This window comes from Tamandua tetradactyla, chromosome 7 (genome assembly GCF_023851605.1).
Source record: "Tamandua tetradactyla isolate mTamTet1 chromosome 7, mTamTet1.pri, whole genome shotgun sequence".
Taxonomy (NCBI): Eukaryota; Metazoa; Chordata; class Mammalia; order Pilosa; family Myrmecophagidae; genus Tamandua; species Tamandua tetradactyla.
The window spans coordinates 133062012-133076011 of record NC_135333.1 but is presented as its reverse complement, the minus strand read 5'-3'; the positions used below and the strand labels follow the sequence as shown (position 1 = coordinate 133076011).

General features: G+C 31.7%; 1 protein-coding gene across 1 annotated transcript in view; it reads right to left on the bottom strand.

Moving 5' to 3' along the window:
- LEMD3 (LEM domain containing 3) overlaps positions 1 to 14000 on the bottom strand; it is a 65313-nt gene that overhangs the window by 14667 nt on the left and 36646 nt on the right. The window contains exons 3-4 of the mRNA XM_077111318.1: positions 11178 to 11244; positions 8868 to 8935 (exon numbers count right to left, since the gene is read on the bottom strand). Of these exons, the coding sequence (XP_076967433.1) occupies positions 8868 to 8935; positions 11178 to 11244 (135 nt within the window). The remainder of the gene's footprint in view (positions 1 to 8867; positions 8936 to 11177; positions 11245 to 14000) is intronic.

Here is a 14000-nt window from a genome sequence, read left to right as displayed (position 1 = left end):
TGACGTGGAATAACAAAATGTCCATTTGAAGATCTGGATAACTCAGTAAACTAATATTTTTAAAGTGACTAATACATGAGGTCATAAAATCATGTAAAAGATTCATTCAAAATACAAGAGCGATCAAAGCATTTTATGAAAGTCTATGAAAAATTTACTGATGTGGCTTCAGATACCACTTTGCAACTAACCCTTAAGAAACTACTACTGGCAGAATTTTGGTTTAGTATCCAAAAAGAATATCCACAATTATATGAAAAGGCTATTATATAAAATGTTTCCCTGTTTTGACTGTATATTTGTGTGAGGCTGGATTTTCTCCATGTACCTCAACCAAAACAACATTACGACAGGTTGAAGTAGACATAGACATGAGAATCCAGTTGTCTTCTATCAAGGTAGACATTAAAGGGATTTGCAAAAATGTAAGCCATGTTACTCTTCTCACTACATGTTTTTATTTTGGAAAATGTATCGATATTTATATAGCCCACAAATAAAAATCCTGAGGTCCTCTAATTTTAGGAGTGTAAAAAAGTCCTGAAATCAAAACATTTGAGCACAAATGCACATGGGTATGTATTTTTAATAAAAATTTTAACAATCTATGATACACACGCACATACTTTGTTCTTCCACTGCTTTTATCACGGGAAAAAGTATGGTGAGTGTATATGTCAGTACACATGGAACAGCACCATATTTTTAAAACAGCAAAATGGTATTCCATCATATGGTTACTTCAATAACTAAACAACACTTCTTATTAGTATTTAGTGTGTTTCTAATTTTTCTAATATATGAAATAATATTATGATAAGCATCCTTGAAAATACATTCATGTCAGTAAATACCTATTGAGGGCCCAATATGTGCCAGGTACTGTTTTAAGAACTAGCTGCTATTATGAACAAAAGAGCTACATATCCCTGTACTCAGAGAGCTTATATTCTCAAAAATATGACTTTATGTACTTTTTGAAGTGCAAATGATGAATTTCTAAAATTAGAAAGGATAAATAATTTTTAAAATCCCCTTTTAAAAAATGATTTTATAAGCAATGGATATTGGATTTTATCAACAGATTCCTTAACAGCTTTGGAAGTTACAAGGTTTTTGCTGATCAGCATAATGTATTTCCTAAATATGAAATTATATATCAAATTTGTAAACTATAATAAAAAGTTCTACCAAGCAGAACTTACTTTGTAAGGTATCACTACTTACCTGTAACTAAAACCAGGACTTTTTCATATGGCAAAGAAAACTGTATTTTTTTAAATGTGGTTATTCACTATAGCATTATTTATAACTATCAAAAATTTTAGACAATGTAAATATTTAATAACTGAGAGTTTGTGCACGAGGTCATTTCAATGAGATGTTATGTACCTGCAAATGATTAGGATGACAGCCAAGTAATCATATGCTTAAAAAAGTAAAACACAAAATTCAATGTATATATATTTATAGCTTTAAAAGATATGTGCTCATCTGAATAAGAAATAGAAAAGAATAAAGGAAAAAAGCCATTTTTTGTTTAAACCTTAATATTGTTTAAAAATGTTACACAATAAAATTAGAATTCATATCCACTTGCTCTAGAATTACTTAGATAAAAAAAACTCCAAGCATAAAAATATGGAGGGCCATCAAATGAATGTGTTTTTGGTAACATTACATCAACAGGGTTAGATAAAGCACAGCTATAAAGGACTTGCAAATCTGCAAAGAAAGATTAATATGGGTTATTCATGAAACTAGAAACATCGCATTTCTTCTTCTTTATAATGTTATTCACTAGTATAGATTTTTTTTCAAAAGGATTTTACATCATTTAGGTCCTTTCAAAGATTATATCCTTAAAAATATGGAAATTATAAAATCTTCAAAGACACTGCAGCACCCACAGATGAATATCATAAAATCAATGAACAAATGAGTGCTGAATCATTATCCTGGTATTTATTTTAGTCTCCAGTGTCTTGGAGAAACTATAAAGAAAAACTTAAAATTGTGGAACAGTGACCCATACCAAACTTTGAAATCTGTTCTATAATTACTTGTTACAATGTACTTTGAAATTTATTGCTTTTTATTTATGTATTATTTTATCATAAAAAATGTTATTAAAAATCAATGAAATATGCATACCATTATGTACTTGTTTATATACATGCTCTTTAGATTATATTACTACAAATGCAGAGTATTATAAACATGTTTTTTGCATTACTATTTAGAACTTTGAAGACAAGACTAGAAACATAAGTTTCAGATCATATAAAAACAAATTCCCAAGTTTACTAGTTGTATATTTTAAATACAAAACTATTTTTAGGAGGCTGAAGACATTGTAAATAGCATTAATGTCTTCATTACCATTAAAAATGTAAACGCAGTTCGTATCAACAAGGATACTTACTCCACTCATACTCTGAGTAGGAGGAACACAGCCTTTTAAAAAGGGTATCTGTGGCAATTTTCCCATTTGCTGTGTCTTTCCCCATGTTAATACCACATGAAATTGACTATGTGGAATACAGTAGAAACATGGAATGTTCACTTTGTGATATAGTATTTATAAAATGGAATTTTTGTAGAAGCTAAAGTTGGATTTTTTTCTAGCTATGTTAATTAAATAGCTCATCTTAACATTGTAGCATACATAGCATCTACCTGATTTTACAAGTCTAAACTGTTTTATTGTTCACTTTTTGTAGCCACCTGTAAAGCTATAGGTATGGCAGTGCCGGCAAACTTTTTCTGTAAAGGGCAAGAAAGCAAATATTTTAGGCAACCAGATACATCTTTGGTCTCGGTTACATAATCTTTTTTTTTTTTTAACGACTTTTTAAAAATTATTGCAAAAATCATAGCTCACAGACCATACAAAAACAGGTCCACAGGCTGAATCTGGCCTGCAGGCTATAACTGCCAACCTCTGAGGTAAGATATTCCAGAACCATAAAATAAATATTTTCCAGTAACAGATGTCAAAAATCAGGAGGAAGCTAAGTTCTTAATTTTTAAAGCAGGTCTACACTAATGATTACTATATACTTATAGACAATCACTCAGTCCAACATACTGCTAAGTGCTTCATGTAAGTCTTTCTAAATTCAAAGCATGTTTTCCCAAATCTTTAACAAATGCATTTTAATATATTGTATGTACAGACACATACACACACACATCCACGACCCCCACAAATGTGCCTTATTTTTAAAATAACCAAAAATGTTCATTTGAAACTCATATCAGATACTTTGAACTTGGATTAGTCTCAAAGAAAAAAAAATGTTTCATATAAAAGACTGAGCTCATTAAATAAAGCAACAAAAGTTTAGTGAGGAGGAGAAAAGGCACTGGTACAGGGAGAAGTCAGGCAAGTATTAAAAACCTATTAAGTGGCTGAGAGATTCCAGAGTCAAGAGGTTATCCTGGAGGTTATTTTTATGCATTAAGTAGATATCACCTTGTTATTCAAGATGTAATGGAGAGGCTGGAGGGAACTGCCTGAAAATGTAGAGCTGTGTTGCAGTAGTCATGTTTCTTGATGATGACTGAATAAAGACACAGCTTTCACAATGTGACTGTGTGATTGTGAAAACCTTGTGTCTGATGCTCCTTTTATTTACCTTGTCAACAGACAAGTAGAACATATGGAATAAAAATAAATAATAGGGGGAACAAATGTTAAAATAAATTTAGTTTGAAATGCTAGTGATCAATGAAAGGGAGAGATAAGGGGTATGGTATGTATAATCTTTTTTTTCTGTTTTTGTTTTATTTCTTTTTCTGTTGTCATTTTATTTCTTTTTCTGAATTGATATAAATGTTCTAAGAAATGATCATCATGATGAATATGCAACTATGTGATGATATTGTGAATTCTGATTATATATGTAGAACAGAATGATCAAAATAGGAATGTCTGTGTTTATTTGGTGTTTTTTTGTAAATAAATAAATAAAGAGAGAGAGAGAGAGAGAGAGAGAGAGAGAGCGAGAGATCAAGATGCAGAGATGCAAGCCAAGGAACCCTAGGGATTGCCGCAAGCCAGCACCAGGCTTTAACGGAATCTGGGGCGAAGGCATGGTTTTGCTGATGCCTTGAGTTTGGGCCTCTGGCCTCCAAAACTGACAGACAATAAATTCTGTTCTTCAAGTCAAAAAGCAAATAAATAAATAAATGGGAACAAATGTTAAATTTAGTTTGAAATGCTAGTGATCAATGAAAGGGAGGGGTAAGGGGTATGGTATGTATAATCTTTTTTTTTTTTTCTGTTTTCGTTTTATTTCTTTTTCTGTTGCCTTTTTATTTCTTTTTCTGAATTGATACAAATATTCTAAGAAATGATCATGATGATGAATATGCAACTATGTGATGAAATTGTGACTTACTGATTATATATGTAGAACGGAATGATCATATGTTAAGAATGTTTTTGCTCGTTTGTTGTTAAATTTTTTTAATAAATAAATAAAATTTAAAAAAACACCTATTAAGGATAATTCACAAAATGGATAATTTACATGTAATAACAGCTCCGTGACTTTCCAGTTAGCAAATATCCTGGCTAACTGCAAGACAATATATGCCATTTTTCAGATGCTACCTTACAAAAACATTAAAATATAACACAAATCAATACTGAATCCTGGTTTCATTATAGATTAAATATATATATAACCTTAAGTGTGGACAAGAGAAAATATGTCATTTGTACAGAGGCTCCTATTTTCACTGCTTCCTCAGACCTAACCCTCAGTCAGTGGTCCCTTGCCCACTCATTAGTTTCTTGAAACTAAATGTTATGAATCCCGTCCTTATATCCCAAGGCAGAACAAAATAGTAAAAAGAGTAAGTACTTTAGTTCTTTTCCCAGTTTGATTACATCCTAACAGAATACCTAGTTATTTAAAAAGCCTAACCTTTAGTTTCTTTAATAAGTGGGTCTGATCCCACTTACCTTGTTAGATCATTAAAGGTCAATATAGAATGTATCAAGATATTTTGTACTTGATAAACTGCCATTATTATTATGAAATTTCCCCCTTGCTCTATGACTCAGAACACTTATTTTTCTACACAGACACAATTTTAATAACAACAATTAGCATTCCAAGCTGGGCCATAAAAGTTCATCCAGTCACGTAACTTGACAATTTTATAGCGATCTTCTTTCCTACTATTTTCTTCACACATCTTAAACATATTTATTGTGTTAAGTGTAAACAGGTTTTAAAAGCAACCTAGGTACTTAACTACCATTCATTACATCATTCTACTGCAAAGCACCATACAATGTACCCAGCATTAACATAAGAGCCAATCATGTACTTTATGAAAAAATAATGCTATGTATTTTCTAAATGTTCCACCAGAGGGACCCCTTAATTTTTCACAAATCAAAACAAGTTTTTCAATGTCTTAAAAATATATATAAAAACCCGAAAGAAAGATCAAAGATGATGGTGGAGTTATAAAGAGAAGGTAGAATTTAACAAATGAGTATGACTGCTGAATCATTATACTGATCCTTCTTTCAGTCTGAAGTACCTTAGAGCAGCTAGAAGTAAAAACCTACAATGGTGGAACTGTAACCCATACCAAACTCTGAAATCTATTCTACAACTGTTGTGAAGTGCTTTGAAATTTACTGCTTTTTAGTATATATGCTACTTTTCACAAAAAAAGAAAAATATATATTTCTTCTAGCCTCCAGGGTTTTGGAGCAGCTAGAAGGAAAAATCTGAAATAGCGGAATAGTGAACCATAACAAACTCTGAAATCTGTTTTGTATCTACTTATTGAAGTGTACTTTGAAAATCATTGCTTTTTTTCCTTTCTTTTCACAACATATTTAATCAAACATTTACTAAACACTGTGTTTAAATTTGTGCTAGAAATTGGAGAAAAAATAGTTTACATGTGTAAAAGTTCTACACATTGTTTCATTTACTACTTAATCCAAAAACTTAATCATGTTGCTCATGAAACCACAGTACAAATACACGAAGTGTATAATAGAGCTTTCTCTATAAGCTGAAAGCCTATAAGTATTATCATTTGATACCAGCTTCATAGAAGAGTTCTTCCATATTTATAGTAGACTGTGGTTAAAATCTTTTAAAATATCAAACTTTGGCTACATTATGCTAAAACTGTCATTCCAAATCAGAAAGCAATTTGACAAGATATATCAAAAGCTAAAAATGTTCATGTCCTTTGAACCAGTAATTTCCTTGCTAGGATTGTTTTCTAAGAAAATGATTTAAAAAATCAAGTATTATATGTACAGATTAGAGTGCTTTCATAACACTGAAAAAAATACAAACCAATACAGCCAAACTATAGCAAAGAACACCATCCAGTCATAAAAGTATATTCAGAAGTCTGTTCAATGACATAAGAAAATGCTTGGAATAATTTTAAGGAAAAAGGATATGAATATGTATGATATAAATATTATAATATGTATAATCATACTAATTTTAAGAAAACATACATATAAAAAAGAGTAGAGGAAAATATACCAAATACCACAGTGGTTATTCTTAGATGGTAAGTTTGAAGTAGTTTTTCCCTGTTTTAAAATTTTCCATATTTTTTTCTAAATAAGCATTATTATAAATGTATATAAAAAAGCTTTTATACAGACCCTAAAACTTATTTTGGGAGGAAAAATTCTTATTTTTTTTTAATGACATTCCAAACTCCATCTTTGGTAGTGACAAATCATAGTATGCTTTATACCATCTGAAAATATGAAAGTGGGATTCCAAAGTGAAAAAAAGTTAACACACCCAAACACCGCATACACACACATATATTCAAAAATATAATATATAATAAGGGTATTAACACTTCCACCTAAAATAACTTTACTTGACAAATTAAGGAATGGAATTAAATTAATTCAGAATCTTGTATAAAAAAATTACATAGTAATTCTACTGGATTACCAAAAAAAGTCAAGTAAACCCCAATCTAATTCTAGGGTAAAGATATGAAAATCTTTTAAAGACTAGAGTTACTACTTGAAAAGAGAAAAAAAATTAAATACAGGCAGTCCCCAACTCAACTCATGTATATGCTAATTTTCTATATAAAAGAACAGTCATGTGTGGGTGAATTTCAACAACTCCTTTGCTGCTAGTCTTTGGCCAGGTTTAAATGCCAGCTTGTACCTGGGTCTATGTTCTTTTTACCTCATACTGTTGCTCACCCATAGCTGCAATCAAATGGCAAAGTGAGCGGAAAGAAAAGAGGGTAATAATCCTTCTACATCAATGCTGTCTCTTTCTTAGCTCTTGCATAATTACTGGTCAGGTCTATCCTATCCCCAAACCCTATACTATCTCTTTAGACTGCCAAATATAGTGCTCAACAGACTTTAGGAGTCTTAGGGTTCTTCTGAAATGCAGATGAATCATGCTCAAGGAATTTATAATTCACCATTAATACAAATCTATGCCATTATCTCTTTTAAGAGATTTAATCAGGGACAAAGAGAAAGGAAGAAGGAAGCACCAGATGGGATAGGTTTTTCCTACTACTAAAAGTAAAAACACTTTAAAATATCTCATTAAGGAACCATTTGTTTGCTTTGAGTCCTCTTTTGCCTCCTCAATCCAACCTCCTCTTTGCCCCTACTCTAGCTCCACTAGTTCATTTAGCAATTCTTTCATCTTTTAAGACTGAGTTCTAGAATAATAACCTCCCCTTAGTCAAAATCTTTTTGGATCCTGATTCTTTAGCGATCCATTCTATTAGCTACTAAGCCATACACAAATTTGACCTTTATCAATGCCATTTAGGTCAAAAATTAAAATAAAGAAGAGAACAAGCTTGCAGCATGCTATTAGAGACCTCTCACCAGAGTGGCGCTGATTTAATCAGGAAACACAGAAAGAGAAGTAAAATTTAATGAGAAACCATTATAATCATCAGGCACTGAATTAGGTATATTACATTTTAAATCACTTGAGTCTCCCAACTACTCTGACAGGTATTAACAAAATTCCTATTCTCAAATGGAGAAACGCATTCAAAAAAGCTAAGAACTCTCTGCCAAGACACACAGCTTCTATGTGGCAGTGCTAGAATATGAATTCAGATCTAATCTCCATCATATTACAATGTCATAAATTAAATTAAAAATTCAATCCACATTTCTCTTTTGCACAGGAGATTTTATCAGAGGAGACTGCCACCAAAATTGTGCTGTATAGCCTTAGAGCATAAAATACAATTCTAATTTTAAGAGGGAAATAAAGTTTATATGACATGACTTCTTCACAATGATCACTTGCAGTGATCAACATTTCTAGTTGTAAATTTTCACATCTTTATGGAATTATCTTAACTGGACTGACATTAAGCTCACCAGTATGGTATTCAAAACCCACTTTCCCCTTTTTGAAAATCAGAATGACACTTGCCCATATTTAAATATCTAGCATCTTTCATTCCATCTAGGATTTCCTGAAGACTACTTCAGTAGTTCAGAGAATTCATCTGCAAGTTCTCTCAGTATCCTGAGATGAAATTAATCTGGGGCAGAAGATTTTAAATAAATCACAACAGCTTTCCTTGCTACTCTCAATTTCTCTCTTACCAATGTTGTTTATATTCCTTCTAAATTAATGTGTAAGCTCACAGAGAATGTTCTAAAACAAACTGAAACAAAAAATGTTGAGCAATTATACTTTATTTATTTATGCTCACATGACATCAAACAGCAGGCCCAAGCTTTTAACAATACAATTAAAGTAATCAAATGCATGGTACTTCTGATAATGGTAATGATTTATATAAACTTTAGGTATAACTATTAAAATTCTAATTTAACTGCTTACTTTAAAATACGCAGCCGCCTCTTGGACAGAAAGTGTTCTCTGACTAGAACTGCCACATTCATGATCTCCTGGAAAGATGAACAATATTAATTTGAATCAGTGCTATTATAAAAGAAAACAAATATGAAAAATTCAAGTATTTTAAAAATTCCACAATTATAGATTGTTACAATCATAAAGAATGTGACCAATATTATTTATATTCTCTATAAAGTAGAGATAAGTATTTGATACAAATAAATATTTACATAACCACAACCTATAAATGCATTTCAGTGTAGGTAAGAACATGTCTTCCTCTAATATTTCCAACTAAACTGTAAGCTAGAGTAGGAATTATGTCATACTGATACTTATCCCACAAATGTTGGCACACAGGAGGATCTCCGCAGATCTGTATTTCTTAACAAGGAAAATCCAGCAAATTCATATGCTAACTTACACATCTATTCCCAAAGTCAATAATTCAAGGGTTCAAATAAGTGTGAATTTATTACTGAATTAAAGCATGTGCATTTTTAGAATGTAACTAAACCTACCATTAGCAAGGGTGATTTTATAATATACAATATAAACCTACCATTAGCAAGGGTGATTTTATAACCTACCAATATCAGGGGTTTATTTTGTAAGTCAAGAGGAAATTAAATTTACTTTAGAGATCAATTATCTTTACTACTGAACTCCAATTGTAAATTTTCCTTACCTCGTTAATCTCAAGGAGTTTAAAATTTAACATGAAAGTAATTAAATTAAAATAAATTAGATAATCAAATCAATTACTTAAATTTAAAAATCTTAGGTAAATTCTTCTATAATAAAAGTAACCACTTTCTTATTTATCAGTTTTGTTCAAGCAGCTGGTTTTTAATGGTGATATTTGTAAAAATGGAAGTATCTATTAAAAAAACATGTCTTCAAACTTTATATTGCATCCTTAGAGATTCAGGTTCCATAGATTTAGAGCAGAGGATAGGAAATCACAGCCCATAAGCCAAATCCAGCCTGCTGCTGGTTTTTATGAATGAAGTTTTATTGGAATACAGCCATGCTCATTTATTTATATATTATCTATGATTTTTATAAGCTACAACAACAGAGTTGAACAGCTGTGTCAGAGATAGTCTAGCCGTCAAAACCTAAAACATTTACTATCTGGCCCTTAACAGAAAAAGTGTGCTCACCCGTGCTCTGGAGGAAGGACTTTATTATCTTTAAAAACACCCCAGGTTATGCTGAGCTAGTGGACCATGGACCACACTACATAAAAATAAGGACAGGTTTAGAAGCTTGTTATAACAACATGGGAATTTCTAGCTAGAGCATATACTTATACCATTTCTGGGTGTTATACAGCATGCCAAATAAATGTTATTAGCTTACAGTTTATGAATATGACAACCCAGTCAGTGCAAAGAAGGCTTTTTAGTGATATATACAGAATTATGAGCCTAAAAAAACTGACCATGTGTAAGGACTCAAAGAAGGAGAAAAAAAAAGACTAATGAGAAGATAGGGAGTTATGAGGATCCTAAATGCCCTTGTTTAACCAGAGAAGTTCCACTTTCACTTATTAGGCTTCAATCTATAATCTAGTTTTTTTTTTTTTTTTTTTTTTTAGTTTTAAAAAGGGATGGGCTACATAAAAAAGTTTGGGAAACAAATTCCTCCCCACCCTACCCCACCCATAAATATCTGTAAGAAGATAACCCAATGCCTTTTCTTTTTGAGTACAGTATCTCATAATAACTAAACTTGGTAGTAATTCACCTATAATAAATTATTCTAATTGCAGATATGTCAATATCTGAGAGCTCTCAAAGACTACTAACAGCAGAATAGAAGAAAATGCAATGAAACAGAAAAAAACAAATTCAAGGAGAATATATTTACTTTATTCAGCTACAACCACCAAAAGAAAATCTGTACTTTTATATTCAATCTGGGAACTATCCATCCAAATTGACTGATACTTAAGCTTTCAGAATTGCCAGTAATAACGCACGAAGAACTTTGACTGACTTTAAAATTATACTATAGAATACAATATACATATATATTACATATAATACATATGGCAGGCAGGAAAAAGACTTTCATTAAATGTATATATAAAAATTAAAAAACCACTGTGTACATGTAAAAAACAAATAAATAAAACAACTTCTAGAAAACTTCTCTAAAGTAAAATGTTCAACAAATTGAACAATACTCAACTTGGGAAACACTATTTCTACTGATGCAGTATGCTACACATGCAAATTAATTTTTCAAAAGATTTTTAGAAATCATGAATGTTAAAACAATTACCTGCAAGCTGTGCCAATCGATCATGAAGCTTGTACAATGTGTTCATCATAAGATTTTTTTCATTTTCCTAAAATTAAGAGAGTTATAAAATATCCAATTCTAAGAAAAAATAGCTACCAAATAATTTATCTTAATTCAAAAAGAAATAAGTAAATATACTTCCCCAAGTAATACCACTCATCTCTTTCTATACAATGTATCCTGTATATATTGTTACACTATTTTCCTCATCAAGGCTACCCTTATATTTGTTTGTTTGTTTTTAACCTGACTCAAATCACATAAAAATAACGGTATGAGTACTGATACTTTGACCTTAACCTCTCCTGGTCTCACAAAGTGGCCCTTTGTACTCCTGAATCATTAAAGTGAAAAACATTTAATGACTATCTACTCAGAGTTAAGAACTGTTGTCTCCAAAGTGACAGACCCAGGGAACAAGTTGTTTCCTGCTCTTCAGTGTTATATTATAGTTGAAAACAAAGTGTAATGCAAATACAAAAGAGGGAGGGGAAAATGGCACCATACATGGAAGCCAGAATATTTGAGTTGGGTTTCACAGGAAGAATAGAATTAACCAGCATTCCAAGCACAAGGAACATCATGAGCAAAGGCAAGAAGGCACACACGCATTGATAGTATTTTTTTACACACCAATAGCCTAGGTTGCACTTAGCAGGCTACTAAAAAAAAGTAATTTGGAAATCAATTGCCAAGGAGCCTTGAATGCCAAGGTAAGAGTTACACTTCATTCTGAAAATTTAGGAAGAGGAAAGTAAACCAGATTTGTGCATTAGGAGCATTACCCAGGCCATAATATACAGCCTAGCCTTGAGGCAGAAATAACTGAATGAAAGCAGTACAGAGTGGAGACTACTGCAATGGTATCAGTCTAAACACCCTGCCAGGAAAATTAAAGCCATGAGACCCTCAATTTAAGAACAACTGTAATTGAGAGGGATTGTAATAAATGATGGGGGGTGGGGGAGGGCAGATGGGGAGGGTAATTTTCAGTAGGGGATAATCGGTCACCATATTCTCTGAAATAAATCATGATTCATGAGGGGACTATGCCTTTAATCATTTCCTTTCTCCCTGAAATGTCTAACAAAACAGAATTACCCAATGAATATAAACAGGGAGCATATTTGGACATGATATAAAATGCCAGGGAATTAACAATTATATGCTTACTGACTCAAATGCCTAGTGGCATGCAACCTAATCCATTTGTTTTCATGTTATATGTTCAGAGACGGAAGAGAACATATTTTGTATACCATGAGTGGTAAGCCTGTGTCAATATGGCTTTAATCATTGACACTAGGAAGAAAACTCCTCAAAAGCTCCAAGATCCTACCACCAGAGTCCCTGGTTTTATGTGAGCTGGTGAACAGAAATAAGTGACTTATTCCTTCAACTGACTACTTGCCTTCCAACCCTTTGTTTTTCTTCTCGATCAGATTCTGAATCAAGCCGGTTATTATCCTAACATCAGCTTCTTATCCTAACATCTTCTCTTATCTGGAAAAGAAACTGATGTTCTTTTTGTTTTATATGCCTTGATCATGCCCATCTCCAGCTCTCCTTTCAAAAACAGAAGAAACCTGAAAATATGGCACCTGCTCTGAGTACATGTTTAATGAACAATCTGAGGCCTGGGAACAAACTTTACCTGTTAATTCAGAGATATGATTAATGAACTAGCTAAGTACAAGAAATTAAAATTAATCAGATGTAACTGGCGTCATAAGGTATGAGATAGTATGTATATATACCATTACATTCTTAAACAAAGAATATAAGTACCCAAAAAGTTGAAACTAGAAATTTTTAAAGAATTTTTTCCAATGACAACTATTTACAATGGCCATTTATATATTAATGGTCTCAAATGCCAATGGTCTCAAGTGCCATTCAAATAACCAACTAAATTTATGATCCAAACAGTGTTTTATGCTGTATATTATTAATGTGAACAATTCTGAGAAAAAAATAGAAAGGCTTTGATTCAATTATCTTTAGTGCTGTATACTAAACTAGCAGTAAATCTGAAAATACACAAATCAGTTTTTAAAGTTCCTTTCTTACTGGCTTAAAAGTCTTTTTTTCTTTTCTTTCCCATGGTGAATACACAACTATGTGATGATATTATGAGCCATTGATTGTAATCATGTCAAGAATATTTGTATGTCAAGAATATTTGTTTGCTGTTCACAATAAAAATTTTAAGTCTTTTATTTTATTAAGGAAGTCACAGGTTTACAGAAAACATATAAATACAGCATTCCCATATACACCGCTTTTATTGACATTTTGCAGTAGTGTGGTACCTTTGTTACTATTGATGAAAGGATTATTAAAATTGTACTATTAAATATCATCATTTAAATGAGGTGTATTTTTCCCTTATAGTACTCTATCATTAGCATCTTGCTTTAGTATGGCACCTGTGTTACAGTTCACAAAAGAACATTTTTATACTGCTATTAATAAACATGTACATCATTTACAACAGGGCTCACTGGGTAATACAGTCCTATGTTTTAACTTTTAAACCTCATTCTAGTAACATATATACAACCCCAAGTTTCCCCTTTGAACCACATTCACATATATAATTCAGTGCTGTTAATTACATTCACAATACTGTGCTACCATAACTTTACAATCAATCTAAATAAAAATTTTGTACAAATTAAGCATTGGGTCCCCAATCTCTATCCTCAACTCAGCCACTGGTAACCCATATTCTAGAATCTAACTCTATGAGTCTGCTTATTCTAATTATTTCATGTCAATAAGATGATACAATATTTGATT